This window comes from Melopsittacus undulatus, chromosome 7 (assembly GCF_012275295.1).
Source record: "Melopsittacus undulatus isolate bMelUnd1 chromosome 7, bMelUnd1.mat.Z, whole genome shotgun sequence".
In the NCBI taxonomy this organism is placed as follows: domain Eukaryota; kingdom Metazoa; phylum Chordata; class Aves; order Psittaciformes; family Psittaculidae; genus Melopsittacus; species Melopsittacus undulatus.
The window spans coordinates 63,039,406-63,063,844 of record NC_047533.1 but is presented as its reverse complement, the minus strand read 5'-3'; the positions used below and the strand labels follow the sequence as shown (position 1 = coordinate 63,063,844).

The 24,439-nt window shown below is 40.5% G+C and overlaps 2 protein-coding genes across 3 annotated transcripts in view; both read left to right on the top strand.

Annotated features, from left to right (window-relative positions):
- Nucleotides 1-10,132, top strand: part of SMAD1 (SMAD family member 1) — a 48,042-nt gene extending 37,910 nt beyond the window's left edge. For both annotated transcript variants that reach the window (XM_034064568.1, XM_031046812.2), the window contains exons 5-7: nt 4,336-4,557; nt 6,609-6,865; nt 8,709-10,132. In XM_034064568.1, coding sequence (XP_033920459.1) covers nt 4,336-4,557; nt 6,609-6,865; nt 8,709-8,852 — 623 coding nt within the window. In that variant the 3' untranslated portion in view covers nt 8,853-10,132. The remainder of the gene's footprint in view (nt 1-4,335; nt 4,558-6,608; nt 6,866-8,708) is intronic.
- A 2,280-nt stretch (nt 10,133-12,412) lies between these two features.
- The window catches only part of MMAA (metabolism of cobalamin associated A), a 28,216-nt gene continuing 16,189 nt past the window's right edge, over nt 12,413-24,439 (top strand). The window contains exon 1 of the mRNA XM_034064569.1: nt 12,413-12,455. The gene's annotated coding sequence lies outside the window, so the exon portion shown is untranslated. The remainder of the gene's footprint in view (nt 12,456-24,439) is intronic.

Genomic DNA, 24,439 nt, shown 5'->3' with positions numbered 1-24,439 from the left:
CCCAAACAGAAGGAATCCTATGATACTGCACGTTTCTGCATGTGATGCTGAAATTACAGGTGTGCGAGGAAAGGAATCTCTTCCTCTCTTATGATTACATTGATTTATTGGGATAATGCAATTAATACTATATAAAGCCTGTTGAATTGTGGATGATAGTTAATATGTTCATGTATAACTCTCCAAGCAAAGATTAGATGGATGCTAGTACTGTCAGTTATGTAAACTCTCAGAGACATTTTACATGGACAGCTGGAGTATCTGTATTTTTATCTGTGAGACAGTAAATCTTATAAAATTGCCTTTTCTTACTAAGTTTTTGTCCCAAATTCCAAACTTCAGTATGCTGTGCTTGTAACAATTTACCCCTCTGGTCATAAGGGCATTGGAGGGTTGTGGGGTTTGGGCTTTTTTTGTATTTTGTGTTGTTCCATGCTATCTTCCCATTTTTGTTTCATCTGTGAGTCATGCAGTGATGGTATTTGGTTCAGAATTCAGAGCTGTAGGCCTGTGGTGTGGCATTGCCATAGACTTCAAAATTTGTATTAAAAAAAACCCTGTTGCTTTATGTGCTATGACACAGACATCTTTTTGCACATTGCTTTTTAAAGCCTTTGCAGCCAACTGTGACTGCTGACTAAAGGGTTTAGTGCATTCATCACATTGTGAGAAATAGGCCCTTTAGAGAACACATAAGCTTTACACAGTTGTGGCCTGTGCCAAGAAGGAGCAGCAAGCTGGGTGCTGTGCCAGAATGGTTATCGAGGTCACAAGTGTATGAAAAATTTAATTGTTGTTTGATTTTTTCTTTTTTTTTCTTTTGACTTGTTTTGTTGCAAAGCTTAATGTCTGGTTTCAGGAAGTATATTTGCCCCCTTATGCGAAAGTTATCCAAATTGTTCTAAGTCTGTTTACTCTTTGCACGGAGTGAGTTTTGCATGTGATAAAATCCATCTGTAGCATTTCCACTTTTTCTTGGCCCCATACACTCTATGTGTATGTATAGTCCTTGCTGGCCTGAAGTACATTTATCAACGTTTATGCCTAACTGCAGTCCTTTGCATGGTTGTCCCTTAAAATATACAAGTACTGCAGAATTCCTCTATTACATGACAGCTGATTAAAAAAAAGGGTTTGCATTTTTCTTCTTGCTTTTTAACGTTTTACCATCTAAAAATAAAACCTGTGTCTATTAACATTTTGCCATCCTAGTAGTTTAGTAAATGGATTTTCATGTCTGTTCCACCATTTAAACAAACTGACCAACCCTTACATCTGTGTGCTTTAATGTGTTTATTATTCATGTATTTCTGCTGGAATTGCACTACTTTAAAAAAATCTGCAGCAGGTTGTACAAGAAGAGCTTTTACTGTGAATTTATTACAGCATTTTAGTTGCAGACTTTTTAGAAGCATGTTCTTCATGGTGATTTGTTAGTCTTAGGAGATTTGATTTAATAAGCTGCATCCTGTCAATGAAGTTGGGTGATTTCCATTGTTGGCCCATGCTGGGAATAGAGAGACTGAACACACCTGCTCTCCATGACTTAAAGGAAACGTAAGGAAGTTGGTATGAAATCTGTGAGAGAGATATGATTAATTCTGTAAGAATGGCTAGCTGGCAAGATTTCTTTCTGACTTTGAGAACTGGGACAAAGCTGCAGCTTTGATAATTTGATAATCTTCATGGGAATTAAAAGGGTAGTAACATCTTAGTAATAATTAATTACTGGTGGGTTTTTTTTGTATATTTTTTTACAGTGGCATGAAATTATAGACAATGCAAGGATATCAGGAAAGATCAGCTCATTTCTACCAGGGTTTTAAGGAAGTTACTGGTCAGCAGTAGACACTATACTCAGAAGTTTGGCACAGTGATAACACAGTGTGTTATCCTTATCTTGATTGTTTACCACCTTTGTATCTGCTGGGTTGGTGGGGAGACGGGACGGGACTTTATGGTTTTTGCTTTGCATGTGTCAGAAAACTCATAGTGGTGTGATCTGTGAACAGAGGAAAATATGAACTCTAGTCTTAGTTTGCTGATTTCACTAAAGATTTGGGGCTAGGAGAAGAAAATCTGTGGCCAGAGAAACAAATTTTCCTGTAATACCAATCTGGATTTCATTTTAGCACTTCAGCCTCTAGTTGGAAGTTTAATCTGCAAAGTATCTTTAGCAGCAAGTCCCTGTGTTAGGTTTAGCAGTGAAATAGTCTCTTTCATTTAAAGGAAACCACATAAAACAACCAGATCCCTTCACTAGCCTGCTTTTGTTTGGAGGCAGTTTAATAATTTGTAGCTGCATTTGTCACTTGAAAGAATGTGCACTGGGTGGAGATGTCTGAAGAAACCTATGCTGTTGTTGGACACCCACAGGGAAAGAAACTCTTTGGTAGACCTTTGGTGTCATCTGGAGAAATTGTTTCCTGTCCACGGCAAGTGTTACCTCAAGAATTAATGTGTTTCTAGAGCTTGATGGGTGGAAGTTGTGAACCAGGAATTTCCTGTCAGCATTCTGCACAATTCCCAGCTTCAGTGAGGAGCTGCTTGTTTTTAGGGTGGAAAACCATGTTCCAGGAAATCCTTGCTATTGCTCAACAAGTAGTTCTTTTGGTGATGAACAGTTGCAGATTTTGCATTTGGTAGCACTTGATGAATAAAAGATTCTTATCAAATAATGTCTCCCTCTATTTCATCAGCTCTTCAGCCCAGCGTAATTGGTAGGATCCTGCACATTATACCCTTGTTCAGCCTTCAATCCCAAGCATTATCTGTTCGTACTGAAGATGTGCATCATGTGTGTTCTGCAGACAAATATCTCTCTCTCTTAGTTTTTGAAGTCTCCTACCCTTCCCTCAAGAAGCTCAGGAGAAAGATTTGTGCACACTCTGAATGCTGAAATATTGATCTGCCAACTATATATATATTTAAGCTACCTTGCTATGCTTCTTGGTACCCAAAGTTATAAATGGTCTCTAGTGCAGTGGTGTGATGTTGTTTCTCCCTGACACTATACTACTTGCTGAGGAAACTTCAAAGGAAAAAAGAGGCTTCTAAAAGCTGGAAGCAAGGACAGGTAGCCTGGGAAGAATACAGGGATGTTGCCTGGGAAGCTAGGGACCTGGTTAGGAAAGCTAAAGCACAGTTAGAATTAAAGTTGGCTAGGGATGTGAAAGGTAACAGGAAGGGATTCATTGCAAATAAAAGACAGGGACAACATGGGCCCTCTCTGGAAGTTATCAAGAGAACTCACTACCCTCGATTTGGAAAACACTGAGGGTCTTAATGACTTCTTTGCCTCAGTCTTCACTGACAACTGCTCTGACCACACCACCCAAGTCCTGAAAGGCAGACACAGGGACTGTGAGAATGAAGACCTTGGGCCAACTGTAGGAGAGGATCTGGTTTGGGACCATCTTAAGAACCTGAATGTACACAACTTCATGGGACCTGATGAAATCCATCTGTGGGTTCTGAAGGAGCTGGCAAATGAAGTTGCTAAGCCACTGTCCGTCATATTTGAAAAATCATGGCAGTCAGATGAAGTTTCCGACAACTGGAAAAAGGGAAATATAACCTTCATTTTCAAGAAGAGGAAAGAAAATGGATGACCCAGAGAATTACAGACCAGTCAGTCTTACCTCTGTGCCTGGCAAACTCTTGGAGCAGATTCTCCTGGAAGGCATGCTAGGGCACATGAAAAACAACAAGGTGCTTGGTGACAGCCAGCATGGCTTCACTAAGGGGAAATCCTGCCTGCCCAATTTGGTGGCCTTCTGTGCCTTGGGTGACATGGTCTAGTGTGAGATGTCCCTGCCCATGACGGAGGGGTTGGAACTAGATGATCTTAAGGTCCTTTCCAACCCTAACTATTCTATGAACTTTGCAGTAAGCACAGAGGTGATGATTTGGTAGCTGAGTAAAATAAAGTAGAAGTTCATTTACTAAATTAGAAAGGAAGCTGAGTTACATAATCACAGCATTTTCTGCTGTTCAGGGTTGCACCATGACATGGTGTGGAAAACTGAGCAGGGATATTGGAGCACTGCTTCTTGTGTGCCCATGAGCTTCCTGCTCTTTTCTGTTGATACTTTGTGCCAACCTTTGTCTTTTGTGAGTCTTGTAAAGGTACGGTGAAATATTCCGTTGTATGTCTGTGGCTATGAAAAGTTCAAATATAAATGATAATACAAAAGCCTTCATTTAGCTGCAGTTGCTTATCCAGCTCATCTTTCAGTGATCTGCAGCCAAAATCTGCAGCTGTATTGATCTTTGCATCCTGAGCCTGTATTCTGGTGCCATTAGATTGCGTCTTTTTCTGTCCTTGCTTTACAGATGTTCAGGCAGTTGCTTACGAAGAGCCGAAGCATTGGTGCTCCATTGTCTACTATGAGCTGAATAATCGTGTTGGTGAGGCGTTCCATGCTTCTTCCACCAGTGTCCTGGTGGATGGCTTCACTGATCCTTCCAACAACAAGAACAGATTTTGCCTGGGGCTGCTCTCGAATGTTAACCGCAACTCCACCATTGAGAATACAAGGCGGCATATTGGCAAAGGTAAGGTTTGGATCTTTCCATCTATTTTTGGGTTTGGGAGAGGGTGAGCATTTACCTTAGACATGACAGCCTAGGTCACTTGTCTCAAGATGAAACTGGTCTTTCCAAGTACATGGACTAAGTGCTTTTGTTGGTAAGTACATAATTTTCTGGCCAGATCTTAATAAGCAAAGTATTGCTCTCACCTGGTGTGTAATTACAGGAACCTTTTACCCTTAATCAATTTTTAATTGTCAGAAGGCTTATGGTCTTAATTAGGAGAGCTTAAGGAAGTTTGTCTAATTAAATGTCTTGACTTACCTTGATTATTGGTGTATATTGGAAATCCAGCTTCTAGTTCTTGGCATGAAATCTCTAGCTAGCCCTAGTTCCATTGTAAATTAACTATCCTAACACGTATTTAGAGAGACAAACTGATAAAAGAGTTTTTCCAAATGCATTTTTCTCAAGATGGTGATTCTTTCAGTGAGAGTTTGTGCTTTCTTTCCATGCAAATGACTGGCAAAGCTTGACATTGCCTTCTGCAGTGGAGCATTCCTGCAAGACATTTTTTAAGGTGTTTACACTAGTAGTAAACTCTAAATCTCCTGAGACAGTTGAAGGTTCAGCATGCCCCAGGCAGTGGGGTGTATTGTTCAGCATGTCCCAGGCAGTGGGATGTATTGTTGTAAATGCCAGTTAATGAAGTGTCTCCTCCTTCTTAGAGGAGGAAAGAATTGAAACTGAAGAGAACTGTTGGGTCTTCAAGTTTGAGCTCTCGATCTGGAGAGCTTTACTGTACATGATGACTTGTGCAGCTCTCATGCAGTACACCAGACCTGTGTTGTGCCACTCAAGTCCTGATACTTCTTTCTTCTTTTCTTTCCCATCCATTTTAGCAAGTATCAGGATATTTATTTAACACCTCATTAATTTTCCTGTTAAAAATAACCCAGCTGCAAGCAGAGTTCTGCCTATATACTGAAGCAGAGTGTGGAAGAGATGCACTTGAATAAGTAGGTGTATGCAGCTAATGATGTAGAACTGTTAGTCTTTGAGGAAGGAGGGAGGAGTAAATCCCAAACTTGAAGACATAACCGTAAATGTTTTTGCAAATCAGGTGGAAGTATATATGTACTCACACAAGTACACACATAGTAAGTGGCAAAATCTTACATGGTGGAGCACATCATGTAAGACTGGACCTTGGTTTAGTTTTTAAAGTCTATGTGTTCACTTCTCTGACTTGTGACTTTGTGGGAGGTTAAAGATCTACCCAGCAAATAGTCCATTTTTGAAAGTGAAAGGCGAATTCTCTTACTTTCTCAAAGCCTTTGGAATTGAGTTCCATTGACAGCAAATCTCCACAAAGGTTCCATGTATGTTGCTTTTCTGGGGCTTGCTGCCATCAGTGGCAGGTGAGGGAGCAGGCAGTAGAATGGGAAGGTACTATAAGATTTGTGTATATGCCCATTTGATGGCTAAATCTGAGAAATGTAAGGGCCAGTCTTTTTCCCCAGCTTTCTAGAATCAAAGCAAGCTGAAAAAGCTCATGCTACCCAAACTAGCTTTGAGGACATTTCCAGAGAGAATCCAGCTTGGGGCTGGTTTAGTATCTACAGATTATGCAGTAGGTTTCTGCTATCTCTGCTTGCATTCCCAGTTATTGTTTTATATAAATATAATGGGAAAAAGTTCAAGTGGTCAAGCCATCCAATGTACTGCATCAAAACTACTGCTCGTTCATTGTTGTTGGATATACAACATGCTAAAATTCAGGAATTGCTGATTCCCCTTACATATACAAAGGTAAAACCCCTCTTTTCAAGTTGTCTGCTGATGAAACAAAAGTAAAAATGAAATTTAAAGACGGGCAATTCCCATGGCAGGGGGGTTGGAACTAGATTATCTTTAAAGTCCCTTCCAGCCTAAACCATTCTATGATTCTGTGGTTTGATATGCAATTAATGTTTACCTCTAAGCAGAAATATATCTCTGTTGAGGCAGAGCATTAAAAGTAGATACACAGTGTGAATTTGTCTAACCTCTTTATGTCAACCTTCTTCTCTCAGGTGTTCATCTCTATTATGTTGGTGGGGAAGTATATGCTGAATGTCTTAGCGACAGCAGTATCTTTGTGCAAAGTCGGAACTGCAACTACCATCATGGGTTCCATCCCACAACAGTCTGCAAAATCCCCAGTGGCTGCAGTTTGAAGATTTTCAATAATCAAGAGTTTGCTCAGCTTTTGGCTCAGTCGGTGAACCACGGCTTTGAGACAGTGTATGAGCTTACGAAGATGTGCACTCTCCGTATGAGTTTTGTGAAGGTATGTGAAAATTTGCTTGAGATTATTTTGTAAGCAAAACACATTGTTTTTTCTCAATGACATGATTTTGAATGGACCAGTGTCTCCCTCAAATGACCTGTTAGTAAATTCTGAGTCTTAGGTACAGAATAATTATTGTTAAGTGTAAGACCATACAGATTGTCATGAAACAAAGTTGCCTTTCTGGACGAAAATCTGTCTTGATGCACATATTTTGAAAGCTTGAGGTGGCTTGCAGAAGGTGTTTGTTCACATAAGTCTGTAGTCACTTGTGAAGCATTTCTATTACATCTGTTGACTGTTCTAATTTCACTGAATTGCCTCTTGTAAATTTTTAGTGTTTCAGTTGAATGCTTGCATTTAATACGTGTATAAATTGTATGTATATAGAATTATTTGCATAATTACTCTGGAATTATGAGGCTTGTCTTTTTAATTTTGTGGGATATGGCAAGATACAGTACAAGTAAATTTTGAAAAGAATTGAGTCATTAATTATGTGGCCTGAAAGTGGAAAAAAACACCAATTCATTATGTAGCATCATCTTTTGTCCCTTTTTTTGTCGATTGTTACTGTCCAGGCCATCTCCTGCTCTGTAAGAGGCCCATTGGAACATCATGCTCCTGTTCCTGGGGGTAGTATTTTTGGAGACTTGAGCTGGGACTGCATTGTATGCCATTACAGTTGTGGAAGCGTAGATAGCATAGCCCTCTAAATCGGTCTTGACCAGCAGCTCCCAAATATATATAACTTTCAACTCCCAAAATATATATAATTTTCTGTTCTAGGGGGCATGCAAGGTCAAGATTAGTAATGTGGCTGTGTCAGCATAGTAGTCAAATGAAGATGGTAATATGCTGAAGTACTCTGCTTGACAGGAGGACAGAAATTTTCAGATCTGTTAGGACAGGAGTTCCTAAAACAGAGGGAGTTGTTTAGAGCTCTACATCCGTAAGAGTTGTGTGGCAGTGTTGTCTGAACAGTTGCATAGGACTTTGTGTGCTGCACAGTTTAGAGCTGCTGACACCTCTGTTGGAGTTGGGGAATTCCTTCATTAGGGGTTGAAACAGAGCAGAGCAAAGTGTACCTGTGGCTGTTTTAGTCTTGTCTCCAGACCTACCCCCAAAATGTTTCACTTAAAAAATGATTTTGCATGCTGTTTAAATATCTGTTTAGATCTTTAGTAATTACTGCAACTGAATCAGGTATGAGCTGAAACAAGATCTGTTTTCTTTTAATTTGAGAAATAGCCTACTGGGGAATGATAATGCACTCTTTCTCCAAAGAGAAATATTTCTCAATTTATCTCTCTGTTTATCATGTTCATCCTGTGAATTATGCTTTGGTTCTTGTCAGACAAATGCCTCACCCCCACTTCCATGTTGTCACTTTATGACCTCTTTTTTAAATTTATTAATCTGTTTGGCAGCATTACCCCCCAGTTTGTTCTATTTTTGGTCTTGGCAGAGAAGACTTGATTAGCCTCCTCCTCAGAGGCTTTATTGGGACATCATGCAGCTGGCAGTGAGATACGGGGAAATTTTGCACTGCCACAGGTTATGTCTTTAAGAATTCAAGACTTCCATTCTATGAGATCAAAAGATCTCAAAATGGCACTTCCTCCAAATTTAATTATTTAAAAAAAACCCAACCCTTCAGATTTGTTTGTTGAAATGTGTTAATAGTTGGTGCCTCAAGGGTATTATGCTACTCTGCTGATAATGACTTAAAAGCTAGATTATTTCGGTAAGAAAGAGGATGATTGAAGTATGCTTGTAACATGTTTGATATTATAAAATAAGGTGATAGTTTTCCTTTCCCTGCTTACCATTCTGTTTCCAGGGTTGGGGAGCTGAATATCATCGCCAAGATGTGACAAGCACTCCATGCTGGATAGAGATACATCTTCATGGTCCCCTTCAGTGGCTGGATAAAGTACTTACTCAGATGGGCTCTCCTCATAATCCTATTTCTTCAGTGTCTTAAAAGGTCCCAAGCTCCTGCCTTTTGGAAATAATTGAGCCTTGCATGTACTTGAAAGATGTATGAGTCAGACACACGCATTTTTATTCCCCCTCTCTCCCCACCCCAAACTGGCAACAGCTGAATAAGAGCCATGAAAATACTTGACTTCTGTGACCAACTGTTGGATTCAGACAAAGAAAAAAAAAACCAACAGCCCTTTGACATACTGTTGCTATCAAGAATTTTAGTTTACATTGTAATGTACTATTGAAAAGTTGATTTGTGGGGCTTAGAGCAACAGGGACGACCGAGCCAAAACCACAATCTGTCAGACCGAGCTCCAGAAAGATCTTCCAGTAGCTGGCACTCTGAGATTCTCTTTCAATTTCCTGTTGTTATCCCCTTGTCCTCTGGGGTGATGTTGGTGAAGCCTGCTCTTTGCAGGCTCTCTGCAGTACATTTTAAAACCATTTGTCTAAGCTGATGGTTGCTTTTCTCTCTAAAAGGAAAAAAAACCAAGAAAAACAACTCATAAGGTTTAATCTCAGTAACTGTGTAATAACCTTTGAAATTGTGTCATGACCATACTGCTGTAAGAACGTTAGGTATGTTTTTGCTAAATGTATGTACGGTGTATTTGAAAGTTTAGAAATTAATTAGATTTAGACCATAAAGGAATTAGGAATATTTGATGGGGGGGAGGTGGGAGGGGGAAGGGAAAATGACAACTGAAATAAATGTAGGATATATTGTAACCATAGCTTGTTAGTTTAAACTGAGGTCTGAGTTTTGCTGTGCATTTCATTTTTATAGTGGCTTCGTCTTGTTAATTCTGACTAATTTTGCCTCTTCGTTTTCCCCCCAAAAAATCATGCAGCTGGCTAATTCTTTTACCCATGAAGAGGGCAAAATGATTTATTCCTGCAGTATGTGAGATGCAGCTCTATGTATTTCAAGACAAAATTGTATAGAGTGCTCTTAAACTATTGAGCGGTTTTATACAGTTTATGTAACAGAAGTAGGCTTTTAATTTTGTAAGAGAATCTTGTTTTGCCAAACCTAGTAACTGTTGATTGTTTGGAGGACTTAAAAATCCCTGTGTGGGTCTATTTCAAACTTTAAAGAAAACATATATTTTTAATTTTATTTTTTTTTTTACTGCTTGGTTTATTTTCTTCTCATTGATCTTTTATATTCATGTAAGCTGTAGTACTTCAAGTACCTTTATTCCAAAACTAGTGGGTCCTCTTTACTGGAAGTTTTGAATAAAACCTGTTGTTACTGCTTACATTTGATTAAAACCTTGTCTTGTCCACTTCTTAGTAGACTCTTAACAAACCACATAAAGATACAGTCTTGGAGAAGGAACAACTAGAAATGAAGATGCGCTGAGCTTAGACACTTATGATCAGTACGGGTTAGTAACACTGCTAAACTCAGCATATGAGATAAATGGATACTCTAAAGGGGTACTCTAGAGAAAGATTTGTTAGCCAGGAAAGATTAGAATGGTTGCAGTACCACTACAGTATTCTGGCCACTTAGTTAAATGTCCATGAGTTTTCAACATACAATATTTGTATGAGAGGAGATTTTGCTGAGGTTGCATGGTCAGTGGGCTCTCACTGCTCCTTCCCATGGTTGTGGTGAAGAGCTTCCATGCTCCTTTTCCTATGACTCTGCCTTTGCTCAGGAGAGGTGAGGGAAGGACTGTCCCTTTACAGCTGCCAACTGGCTGTCAAGTGCTGGATGATGGAGTTTGAGAGAACTGGGGTTTGGTTAGAGATCCAGTGTCTATGCCTATGTCTATGCAGTGCTTGAGCATGAGGAGTATGAGGGAAGGCTGAAGAGCAGAGATGAATGTGTGTCTAGCCACATGTATGTATGTATTTTTATGTCACTGTAATGAGTAATAAATAGCCCTTTTGGGAGAGTCAGTCCCTTTTTTTTCCTTTTTTTTTTTTTTAATAAAGTTAATTCCTTTGCTTGGTTCAGTATACATTTTTTAAACTAACCCTCTTTTCTCTGCTAAGGGAGAAAAAAGTCCATAATGTTCAAGTTCCCTTTTTAGGAGAGCATGGTTAGTGGCTTTTTTGTATTTATAAGTTCCATGAACAGATCTATTTATTTTTTTTAATTCAGTTTAACATGTATTCTTCATAAACAAGCATTCATAGCACAAATGTAAGTCTTAAACATAAGTAGAATTTAAAGATGACCAAAAAGAGGAAAAAATGCTCTTTGCTGTTCAGTCACTGTCTTTGTTTTTTCCATTTTCAGCCCCTGCTACATTAACTTCCAGCTGTTCCCAGCCACTTTCCTTTCTTTTGCTGGAATGCAGCACTGAGGTAGTAACTTTTTTTATATCAGTGCTGTAACTATCCATCATGCAAGTCTTAAGAGCGTTTCTGTTTGGATGGTTTCATATTTGGATGATTCTGTGCAGGTTTGAAATAGCTTTGGAGTAAGAAAAGACAGTTTTACGTTGTGACTGCTTTTGAATGCTAGTGTCTTCTATGTTTTAGGCTGTAATACCTCTCTGGCTTTCCTAAACAGGGATTAAAATGAGAAGATACGAGCTCTGCAGTGTCTCAAGAAACTTTCAGTGGTAATATTTCTGATAATACTTTCCAGTCTTTGTAGCTATTGATACTGTTGAAGTGTATATTCCAATTTCTTTATTTGTTACCCTGCTTTTTGTTTGTGGTGAGGGGGCATTAGATGTAAGGAAAAAGTGTGCCTTCATGTAATGGCACAACTGCGCAGTATTAACCCAACTGATTGGATTGGAGTAGCACCCGAGACTGTGTGCTGATTATGGCTGGGGTAGATTAGGTTAATTTTCTTCACAGTAGCTGGTATGGAGCTATGTTTTGGATTTGTGCTGAAAACAGTAATGGTAACACAGAGATGTTTTTATTACTGCTGAGCAGGGCTTACACAGAGCCAAGGCCTTTTCTGACCCTCACCCCACCCCACAACTAGGTAAGCTGGGGGTGCACAAGAAGTTGGGAGGAGACACAGCCAGGACAACTGACCCCAGCTGACCAAAGGGGTATTCTAGACTATATAGCATCATGCTCAGCATATAAAACTGGGGAAGAAGAAGCAGGAGTGTGCATTGGGAGTGATGGTATTCGTCTTTCCAAGTTACCATCAAATGTGGTGGAGCCCTGCTTTCCTGGAGATGGTTGAAGACCTGCGTGTCAATGTGAAGTAGTGAATTAATTCCTTTTCTTGATTTGCTCGTGTGTGTGGCATTTGTTTTACCTGTTGAACTGTTTTTATCTCAACCCACTTACTATTCCAATTTTCTCCCCCTTCCCTGCAGGGAGGAGTGAGCAAGCAGCTGTATGGTGCTTAATTGCCAGCTGGGGTTAAACCACAGCAGACTAATAGAGAAGTTACCTTGGAGGAAGTAGCTGCTAGCCTGATGCTTTTGTGAAGACTTTTGGAGTGCCTTGGATAAATTTTCTTACTGATTTTCTTCACTTTGTATAGTTAGAGTCAGAAAGGACTGAGAGAAGGACAAGACAGAAGGAAAAGTGTGTCTTGCTGACTTCTCACAAAGCAGAGAATTATGAGAGCTAGAAACTCAGTCTGCAGTGTCAGTTCTGTAACCAGGTGAGTTCCTGCTACGTATTTGGTTTTCTTTCCCCATAATGTCCTGGGTCTAGTCTTCTGAACAGCAGAGTTAAACACAGAAGACACTACTTCAAGGTGAAAAGCCGACATGGTCCCTGTTAGGAGAAACTGATAAGGTATGGATAAGTGCTTTAGAAAAAGAACTGAGGGAAAATCAGAGAACATATATGCAAACAAATACTTCCATGGAGCTAAATGTGTTTTGAAATCTGTGCTTTGGCTTATAACTGCTGGAAAGAAAATAATTCTCCCCAGGTGGAGATGACCTCTTAATCATTTAAGTCTAGTGAATCTTTAGAAGACTTGTTGAAAGCTAAGAGAGGAAGTCATAGTTACTTGTGTGGTTTTAGGAAGATATGGAGAGAAATAATTCATGTTTTAACATATCCTGTATCTGAATTCTGGACCTGGTTTTATAATGCTCACTAACTTTGTATGGCTGTCCAGTTTGATAAAGCCACTTTCTTATTAAATCGCTTTTCTTGCTACTGTAGGTATGTTTCCACAACTGCAGTTGTGTTTTTTAGTCTCAGAGTGCAGTTCTGTGTCTGTTGTCAATTGAAGACAATAAATCAATGCAGTGATGTATGAAATTTATATGGTCCCTTCTTAGTGTGCCTATCTCAATTCTTCCTCTGTCTTGCCACACTGTAAATCTTTGAATTGACATCATGGAAGTTACCTGTGTTTTGATGGTCTCTTTGTTAATTCTGCTGGTTGGTTCTGTTCAGCACACTGTAGCCTCTTGTGCTGCTCTTGAAATTCATGATTCATAACTGTGAACTGGCAGTCACCTTTTTCTGGATGCATGCCTAAATATACAACATAACTCTACCATCACCAGTCATGGCAGAGCAATGAGGTTTTTACATGTATCATCTCACAGCTCATCTTTTTCAAATACATTTGTAATTCTGTGCAGGATTGAAGTGAAAGAGAAAGAAAGTGTCTTTACTCTGTCCCCTTCTGTCCTTGACTTAAACAGCTCAATGAGGAGAGACACCTTGTTACGTTATCCTTTTAGGGGACATTCTCTCTTCTCTGTTCTCTAAGCCCCCCTCCCTACTTCTGTACTCTTGATGACTCCCCTTGATTTTTTTTCTTACCTCTTTGCAAGTAGCTTTTGTGTGATTCTTGTCTCATACTTGCTGGACATTATATGTTTCAGTCAGATAAAAACCTCTCTACAATATGCTTGCTCAAGGCAGGTAAAGAATGATGGGTTGCTGTAGGCACTAGTAGACACCAATAAAGATAAGCATGCTTCACCAGCACCACTTTTTCAATCCTTGTTACCTCAAATGCTTTTTGAAAGAGGAAGGTGAAGTGAGACAGATTCATGCTATTGGATTTCACTTTTCCTTCAGATTATTGTTTTAAAGGTTTTGACAAATATTAAAATTCCCTCCACTCTACAGTACTATATCACTTGGTTTGCATCTGACTGAAATGACAAATTGTCAGCCAGGGTGCTTGGGCTTTGTATTTAGAGGTTGTGTTGTCTGACTGCTGCATTCAGCTTCACAAGCAAGCCTTGCACTTGTTCTCATCATCTCTCCTGACAGTCTCCAGAATAAATAACTTGTGTGGCTTGTAGAATGAAGCTCCTGTACTCTGCTTGCCTTGGTGACTTGCTCAGAGGTGAAGCTTCTGTGGAACAAAGCAAGCTGTGTAGCTGGGACCTGGCTTTCTTTTGCAGGGGCTGCTGGTATGCATGGGCTGGCTGCAGTGGTCCTTGTTCCCAGGGGCTGCCATCCTCATGATGTGCCGTGCGTGATCCTGTCCCACTGCAGGTGACACATCTGTGTGGTGCAGCAAACTGCCACCAGTTTGACTTGGGTATAGAGATGAGCAGGTCTGTTGCAGTGAATGGACAAGATGGGTATAATTTTCAATCTGGTCTGATAAATGCTTTACAGTTAAAAATGGCATGTGGAAACTTGGTGTATGTTTACTTGTCATGTGCAGCTGAAGTCATCGACAGTAATGTCAAACACCCAGATTTTACTAAGTCTAAAACTCTGAATTTGATACAGTCATTTTTCAGGAAAACAAGAATTCTTATTCCAGTGGGTGCAGATTCCTAGTTTTCTCTTAGAAACTGGTTTGTGATTTACCCTTTTCATCCTGCTGCTAAGGTGTGAATTGAAAAGTCGGTATCATCTCTTTATGATTCTGCCAGCTCATCTGAGACTTTAAATCCATAAAGCTCAGAGAAGGCTACTGTAGAGTGAGCATTTGGAAGAAATGAGCATCTTCATATACTTCAGATGGTAAACAGGACTTAAGATCTCTCATTGCAGTAATAAAAACTCCCACTTACGACTGTCTATTGCAGTATATGTAAAATGAGCTGTAATTGTATTACAGAGGGGATTCTGCCAGATGGGCTTTTCTTGATCAAAGAGTTTGGTTTAAGTAGACAGGTTGCTTGCTTAGACGTGATAGTAAAAACACAGTTTGCCTTTGTAAAGAATATTCTAATTTTCCCTTTGCAACTTCTTCCCCTGCTCCTCCCCCTCCCCCCTCCCAACCCCTGTGACATGTTAAAACATTTCTTTATATGAAGGTATGTTTTTGGCCCTCTCTGGAAGCTATCAAGAGAACTCACCACCCTCGATTTGGAAAACACTGAGGGTCTTAATGACTTCTTTGCCTCAGTCTTCACTGGCAAATGCTCTGACCACACCATCAAGTCCTGAAAGGCAGACATAGGGACTGTGAGAATGAAGACCTTGGGCCCATTGTAGGAGAGGATCTGGTTTGGGACCATCTTAAGAACCTGAATGTACACAACTCCATGGGACCTGATGAAATCGATCCAAGGGTTCTAAAGGAGCTGGCGAATGAAATTGTTAAGCCACTGTCTATCATAGTTGAAAAATCATGGCAGTCAGGTGAAGTTTCCGACAACTGGAAAAAGGGAAATATAACCCCCATTTTCAAGAAGAGGAAAGAAAATGGATGACCCAGAGAATTACAGAGCAGTCAGTCTCACCTCTGTGCCTGGCAAACTCTTGGAGCAGATTCTCCTGGAAGGCATGCTAAGGCACATGAAAAACAACAAGGTGCTTGGTGACAGCCAGCATGGCTTCACTAAGGGGAAATCCTGCCTGCCCAATTTGGTGGCCTTCTATGATGAGGCTATGGAACTGATGAACAGGGGTAGAGCAGTTGATGTCATCTACCTGGACTTGTGCAAAGCGTTCGACACTGTCCCACATGACATCCTTGTCTCTAAATTGGAGAGACATCAATTTGATAAGTGGACCACTCAGTGGGTAAAGAACTGGCTGGATGGGTGCATGCAGAGTTGTGGTCAATAGCTCAATGTCTGGCTGGAGACGAGTAACGAGTGGTGTCCCTCAGGGATCGATGCTGGGACCGGTCTTGTTTACCATTTTTGTTGGTGACATGGACAGTGGGATTGAGTGTGCCCTCAGCAAGTTCGCTGATGACATCAAGCTGTGTGGTTTGGTTGATAAACTGGAGGGAAGAAATGCCATCCAGAGGGACCTTGACATACTTGTGAGGTGGGCTGATGCCAACCTCACGAAGTTTAACCATGCCAACTTGCAAGGTCCTACACATGTGTTGGAGCAATCCCAGGCACAGCCTCTGGTTCAGAGCTGCCCTGCAGAGAAGGACTTGGGGGTGTTGGTTGATGAGAAAATGAACACGAGCCGGCTTCAGTGTGTGCTCGCAGCCCAGAAAGCAACCGTATCCTGGGCTGTATCAAAAGGAGCATTACTAGCAGGTGAAAGGAGGTGATCCTGCCCCTCTACTCTGCTCTCGTGAGACCTCACTTGGAGTGTTGTGTGCAGTTCTGGTGCTCTCAACATAAAAACGTCATGGAGCTGTTGGAACAAGTCCAGAGGAGGGCCATGAGGATGATCAGGGGACTGGAGCACCTCCCATATGAAGACAGGCTGAGAAAGTTGGGGCTGTTCAGCCTAGAGAAGAGAAGGCTGTGTGGAGACCTCATAGCAGCCTTTCAGTATCTGAAGGGGGCTTATAAGGATGCTGGTGAGGGACTATTCATTAGAGACTGTAGTGATAGGACAAGGGGTAACGGGTTAAAACTTAAACAGGGGAAGTTGAGATTGGATATAAGGAAGAAATTCTTTACTGTAAGGGTGATGAGGTACTCGAATGGGTTGCCAAGGGAAGCTGTGAATGCTTCATTCCGGATGGAATGAAGGCCAGGTTGAATGAAGCCTTGTTGTGACATGGTTTAGTGTGAGATATCTCTGCTCATGACAGAGGGGCTGGAACCTGATGACCATAAGGTCCTTTCCAACCCTAAGTATTCTATGAAAGAAAAATGGTATGCCTGACTTCCCCTTCCTGTACCCTTCCTTATATGATGACTTGTACTTCTTGGTTTTCTACTTATTGTATTACTGAGTTGAACTTGATGAGACTTGATGAGACCCTTGAAAAGACTTGATGTGTGTAGGGCTGCAGTAAGACTCGCTTTTTTCCCAGAGTGCTGGTTCTTGGCAGGAGAGCAGTGTCTGTCTTACCTCTGGGACCTTCACTTCTGCCTTCTGTTGATACTTTTGAGGCTGGGTATTTTCACACATACGTGTGGTGACTGGAAGAGGGCTGTTGCCCCATCAGATATTTCTTCAAGCTTGTGGACCAGCCTCTTCAAGTCAATATCACCACAGGCCATAGTGCTGGAAACAGCACTGTTTAAAAACTGGATCCAGGCATGGCTCTGATTTGAACCTGAGTTGGGCAGTGGTTTGAATACAAACAAACTTTACAAACCTCTCAAATACAGCTTGGTCCCTGTGTCTGTTGGATTTGGTCCATGCTGCTTTCTAAAGCAGTACAGAAAGAAGCTACTTTGATCTGCATGCTCTGAAGACTTACAGTTCCAGGAGCTGGATTTTTATCTTGTGCCAGGAGAGTAACTTTGTAAATACTCTTTCATGGGGTAGCTTTTACTCTGCCTGTGGGATTCCTTTGTACCACTACTGGTAACGATGGATTTGCTGCTAATTCAGAGTACCTTCTGGACATTGTAGCCAATCTGTATTGCTTTTGGTCTTTCAAGAGTCCCTGAGTGTTCCTATGATTTCCAGAAGCAGGTTTGAACAGATGTAGCAATAGGGCTCAGTTTGAATTTGATGAGCTTAACATTGATACAAAGGAGCTATTTGCATTCTTATCAAAATAATAAAACATGAAACTTTCTAGAAATATGTAATCTTCAAAATGGTTCCTAGAAGATCTTTTAATCTTAGCATGGGCACATGTGACAGTTTAACAAGTCATCTTGAGGTAGTGTCATGGTTTAAACCCTGTTTTGAAGTCAGCTACACAGTCTCTCTCTCACTCCCCCTCTTTTCTTCTCCCCACTCCCAGAGGGATGGGAAGGAGAATTGAAAGAATGTAACTCCCATGGGTTGAGATAAGAACAGTCCAGTAACTAAGGTATAATACAAACCACTGCTGCTACCACCAATAATAATGATAAAGGAAATAACAAGGGAAGGGAATACAATACCACCTGCCGACAGATAGTACCCAGCCCATCCAAGCACTGACCAATATGTAGTCCAACCCCACAGTGCCCTAGCCCTTCCAGGTGACTCTCAGTTACATCCTGGCCGTGACGTGCTGTGGTATGGAATACTTCTTTGGTCAGTTTGGGTCAGGTGTCCTGTCCTTCCTTCCTGGCAGAGCATGAGACTCACAAAGTCCTTGGTCAGACTAAACAGAAGTGTTATCGGAGCTGTTCCCAGGCCGAAAGTCAAAAACACAGTGCTGCACCAGCTACTGAGAAGGATTAAAAATGACTGCTACTGCTAAACCCAGGGCAGGTAGGAACCTCGAATTTGAGGAGCCACATTCAGCAGAGCATACTTTGAGGAAGCAGCCACCCATTCTGGCTCATAGGGTCTGTTAGCAAACACACAAGTCCCAGATTGATCTGTATTGTGAATAATGGACAGAAGCAAAGCAAAAAAGGGTGTGCATACAGTGGCAAGGAAGGCTTCATGGAACTTACTAAACTTTTTTAAATTTTTTTTTTTCATGATCTTCTTTCTAGAGTAATGGCCTCTGATATTTTCCCCCAATATACACACCCCACTATCAATTCGACATGGGTATGGTGTTGCTTTATAATAAAATTATTTAGGGAGATGAACTGAAAGCTGTTCTTAGTCTTAATTTCTCTTCCTCCTCTGCCCCAGTCACCCTAAAAAAAATAAGCTCAAGCCAGCACTGTGTCAGCAACTGCCTTGTCATGGAGGAGCGAGAGGAGCAGCAATGGTGACACAGATGTAGCTGGGAAGCTGAGCTGTTGAAAAGCAGATACAGGAAGAGTAGATGGTTGAAGAAGTATCAAGGGAGTGTGTTCACAGCTCGGTTTTCTTAGTGTCACTTGAAAAGGTATGGGAAATGTTCCTGTCTATGCTGGCAGCTGTGAGTGGGTGACTGCGGTATAGGTGTGCTGGGACATGGAACAATCCCAGACATGTTGGTCACACCTGGAACTTCACAGCCGAACATGCACGGAGGCAGGTGAGAATCATGTTGGGCTGGAGTGGGGGGCAGAAATGATCACCTGATTGTGGAATCAGTGATCTCATTGTGTGTGGTGTTTATTTTCAGTGTTGGTTCAGAGTTGTCTGTGTGCTTTTGCTGTTTTTTCATTCAATAGTAAGGAGGATGAAAGCATATGCAGAATATGTGTCCTTCTCTTTGTTTTTCTCCATGCTCTGGTCACCCTTGTGTTTTGAAAAACATTGCATGTTTCTTTGCATTGGAAATCACCATGGCCTCACACAGGTGGTGTATTCAATAAGCCAGTCAAAATTCATTATTTCTACAACTCTATATGGGATGCCTGAAAAATGTGGCATGCCTGTCACATAAACAGGAAACGGCTCTTCAAGAACAGGGCTGGACCTGCACCACTAAAAGCAAAGTTGATGTTTCTCTGATCATCTGAAGTTTCTGGTAGTAAAAGCCAGAGAGGTAGTGTACATCATTGAAGATGTAGTTGTCAGAGATGGAATACCACATACAGTAGACAGAGCTTAAAAGTACCAGTAAAAGCTGAGTTAATTTTCTTAAAAAGAATACCAGGTAATACAACAGACTGGTGACATCCTTTTTAGGCATGTATAATAATTAGGCACTCTCAAATTCCATATTTTCATTATAAAAACCTATGTATTATAGTCTGTGTCTGGTTTGGGGTTTTTAAATGTAAAACCAGAATGCTCCGTGTGAAGTTCCTACCTCTCATTCCTTGTAGCTTGCTTCATCTCCAAAACCTTTCTCCTCTGACCTCTTACATGGGTTTTTGAAAGCATAGTAAAAGGGCTGGTTAATGAAAGTAAGCAGAGTATAAGTTACTGTGTTGCCATGAGTAGGTATATAGTGTATTCCTGGAAAAGTAAACCATTGTGTTGAGGGGTTTGTTGTTTTGTTTTGTTTTGAAGTATCCTGTTTGTGGATTGTTGGGAGTGTAGCATCCAGACTGCAAATTTGACATGGTTAACCTGGCATTGCTTGTTCACTATTAAAGTACAAATTCTGTGATTGGAATTAAACATTAAATTCCTGTTCTCTAGAGAAACCAAATTCTCCAAGACCTCATTTTTAAGGCACAAGTGAGAGTAGAACATAGTAACTTTGCTCAATGTAGGTTTCATGTGTGTGGCAGTTGCACCCTTTAGTCACTTCAAAGGAGTATTTTTATTATTTGAGGATAATAACCAAATGGGTCAGTGCTGTTTGTAGGAGCTGTCTGTGTTTGTTGCTGTTCTCTAGCAGCATCTATTGTGAGCTATGTAGGTGTTTTCTCTGACTATCAGAATAGTAGAGTACCTGAGAAATGGCGCTCAGTCCCATTTTTATGGTACACAGTAGCTACTAACTGGCACAGCAATTACACAGGGCCCAAGTCTTCATGTAGTCCTGCAGTTGTTTTGCTCCATAGGTGCTTAAACTCTGCAGATATGCTGTAGCGCCTCTCAAAGTGATAATGGACCAAGTGTTAAGAAACTAAAGTTGAGAGACTGTGGTGTTGGACAAAATGAAACATGCACAGTGTTTAGAATCAAACACAGGCTAGGTTGGAAGTAATATTGACATGGAAATACACAATGTTAATGACTGGACGGAACTTAGGCATATCACTTGATTTTGTCTCATCAACTGTGCTTAAGTAATGATCTTGTGTGTGTGTCTTTTGTTGGGTTTGTTTGGTCCTCCCCCCTCTGGAAAGTAGATGAAAAGAGGTGAAGAAGAAGTACAGTCTTAATATTTGGGGAGGGGGAGTGCAGAGATCTGCTTCACTTCCTTCCCTGGCACTTCCCCCAAATGAATTCTGCCTCTGTAGATCTTAAGGGACGAGAAGGAAAAATCTGGAGGGACTCACTCTATGTGGTTTCCCTCTGGCTAAAGCTGACCCAGCAAGAGCGGGAGATCTCCCAGTGGAACAGCTACTGTTTTCTTCAGAGGAAGTACGAATTTCAGCTTCTAGAAGGACCAGCCTAAAAGCCTGAGGGCTATGAAGGGAGGCAAAACATTTTAAAACTCCAAAATAACATTTCGATTGCATAGAGATTTGAGAGCAATTTGTTTAGGAATACTGCATCTGTAGCATAGTTAAGCCTCATACATGTCAAGCATATTCACAAGTGCAGTAAATCCCAATCATGTAATGGGCTGGCTGCCTCATGCTTGCTTTCTGGTGTTGTATGGTTGCTTTCAGGTGCTGTATGGTATGGACAGAAGGACTTTGTGTAGTGATTAAGTAAAATTCAAATGGAAGGTATTTTGCAATGCCCTATGTACCCTGTTACAGTTCTTAATCACCTTTGTAGTTAGAATGTTTCTTCTACGATTTGGCTTAAGTTTCCCTTTCTGCAGATGAAACTGATTACTTCTTAGTCTGCTTTTGGTGGTGATGCAGCAAATCATTCACTGTTGTCATCCTAACACCTTATGCTTGAAGGAAGGCATGCTCCCACTCCTGCCCCTACTTTTCTACTTCTCCTCTTGTCAAAAACCTCATTTTTAAAATTCTTTGCTTTTCTTCACTTTTACATGTACTTGGTGAAATTTTCCTCTGGGATTCAGTTTGTTTACACCTCTTCTAGTAGGGTGCTGTAGTCTACTTCAGGCCACACCAGTACTTTAAAACTATCAAGTGGACAGCTGAGTAAAGTGAAATGATGACTTCACTTCTTAAGTGCAAGTCTGAGGTGTGTTTGCAACAGCATTTCCAGTCTGTGGTTTCCAAGCCTTTTTAGTAGGATGAGTGCCTAGCCAAATGGTTTTTGTTTACAGTTATGTATGTATGTATTTATTTTATACAAAATGTTGTCTCTCGCACTTACCTTTAGTGATTGATACCTAAATTACCCTTAGAAATGGGGCTCCATTGTATTTTCCTGGAAATCCTGATGTATTTATCATCTCATAAGGCTTTCTTATGGCTCTTGTGAGAAAGAAGTCTTTTCTTGGGGAAGGAAAAAGCTGCCCGAATTGCAAGACTCTTACATGCATAATCGAACCAAAATCTTATATTTTATATCCCCTGGAAACTGATCATGGGGAATGTCCAGTTAGTCTCCAAAAAAGATCAATTAAGCTAATCGGTGAAGGTTGTTTCCTTGGATCAAACTTTTTGTGTTCTTGCCTTTTCTTTGACTCTGTTTCAGAGTTTAAAATGTGGTCTTTGTTATTTAGGATGTATGAATTCAGAAAATATGTGGCCAGATAACTGGTATTAGGTCTGTACTCCTAGCCTGCTTCCAGAAAGTCTGACCATATGCTCTTCAGAAATAACCTTTGCTAAAATACATACTGCCCTGTTGTCTGAGATGCTGCAGTCATCATTAGGTAATCTGGGAGTGTTCATATGCATGGTGTGAGAATCAAGGGAGGAAACTGCCTATCAGAACTCACTGTGCTTACTGTATTGCTGTTGTTATTTATGAAATGTTTTGTTCTAAAATAAAATGGTAAATAAATATGATTTAAAATTAACTGAAAAGGTCAGAGGAATGGATTTGTGACATATAAATGATGTTTGAGCTTTTAATTATTATTTATTTCTTCCCCCTCCAGATACAGTTGTGTTCTGCTTGCTAAGGAATATCAGATGAGGGTTGTACTTAATTGGAAGTCTTTGAAGATTCTGGTCAGTGGCCTCTGCTCTTAATGGAAGAGAGAGGAGATTTTGTCTCTTATGGTTAAGGAGCTTTTTCTATCACCTGTCTTGGCATTTAATACTATGTTAACAAAACCAAGCCTGATTCAGCTGTTTAAACACGCAGTTATCTGTGGTCTTCCCTGTTAATTTTATGTAGGCTGATGGCATGTCACTGTCCTACAGAATAATGGGGCTGACTCATGGTGAAGTTTTGCATGTTTTTCTAGCTACTCTGATCTGACGATGATAAAATGTATGTCCCACAGATTTCTAAGGAAAAAAATATGGACAATTTCTGATACTAAAAGCAGGTAGAAATTTGTGCAGAGGTGAAAGGAGAAAAGCTTTGTGGTTGGTTGTTGGGGTTTTTTTTTCAGGGGAGTTGGGGGTGAAGGAGAGGATTTTTCTGTTCAGTTAGTTTTAGCAAAGATGAGCAAGGAGAGTAGCTTTCCTTCTACTTGCATTTACCCCAAAAGCCCTTGAAGTACTGAGATGGGTAACTTGGTAGCTGAAAAAATATCTTGCTATTTAATAGGGACAAATGTGATATCCAGCTCTGCAACAAGAATTAACAACTGTGTGCATATAAGGACTAGATAGGAAAGAGTGTCCTTACTGGTTCTAGTTGACCTATTTGTTTTGTACTCACATTTTTGCAGCAAACCCGAAGGTATTGAAATGTGCATAGAAAGCTACACTGAGGAGGGAGAGTTCAATCCCTTTTCTTTACTTCAGGGGGACTAGAACAAGAAAGAGCAGGCATAAATTGCAGAGAATAAAATTTAGTTTAATACTTGAGGCAGGGGGGAGAAATTCCTATCAGTAAAAGTAGTAAAACCCTGTAACAAGTGATCTGGGTGCGTTTTGGAGAATTGGTAGTTGGAGATTGTTAATAATGGTTTAGAAAAATGTACGTTGGGAATAGCACAGGTGTCCTCTATGCTTTCTTGGATGCTTTCCTGCTGTGTGCTATGACCGAGTGTTTAGGGCTTGGTCTGAACATTTAAGAACTGAATGCTGTCAGAGATGCTGATGTTAAGGATTCTTTTGTCACTTGAGCATATTTTTATTCCTATTGAGACATATTGATGTAATATGAAACAGACAAGAATATTTTTCCCCTCCTCTTTGTTCCATATGCCTGTATAGTTAAAGATGAATTAAAGCTAAAAAATTTAGTGATTTGCACAGATATCCTAGGAACAAACCTCACTTTCTTCTGAAGCATATTCTGCTAAATAACATTTAACCTTCATTGGAAATGGCTGGTGTATGAACGCCTCATACAAGACCATCTGGAAAAGAGCTCTTCCTGAAGCTTATCAATATTCCTAACAGGAGCCTACCCAGTTTCTCTTTGTTGTCAGAGCAGCAAGACCAGAGAAGCAGTGACAGCTATAATGGCAGGGTACTAATGACTGTAGAGAAATGTTACTATTGTAATTGGAAATGATACAAACACTGTCATAAAAACAGACTGTCGATGCCATTTTTATTCTTGTCATGGGCTTAGTTATATGAATGGATTCACTCTAAGGAGATGACATCACAAATTTTATGCTTTCCACAATTAGATGAACAGGTCATGAGGCTTTAACTCATGAAATGCTGTTTTTCCAGAACAGCAGCCGAAGTGAAGATTTGAATGACTGCTTACTTTTCCTTCAGTTGAACAGAAACACAGAAGAGGTGAAATGTCATTGACATGAATCTAAACTGTGGCTTAAGACCTGAGAGTTCTGGTTTTATCTCCTTGATCTCTGATTTTCTCATT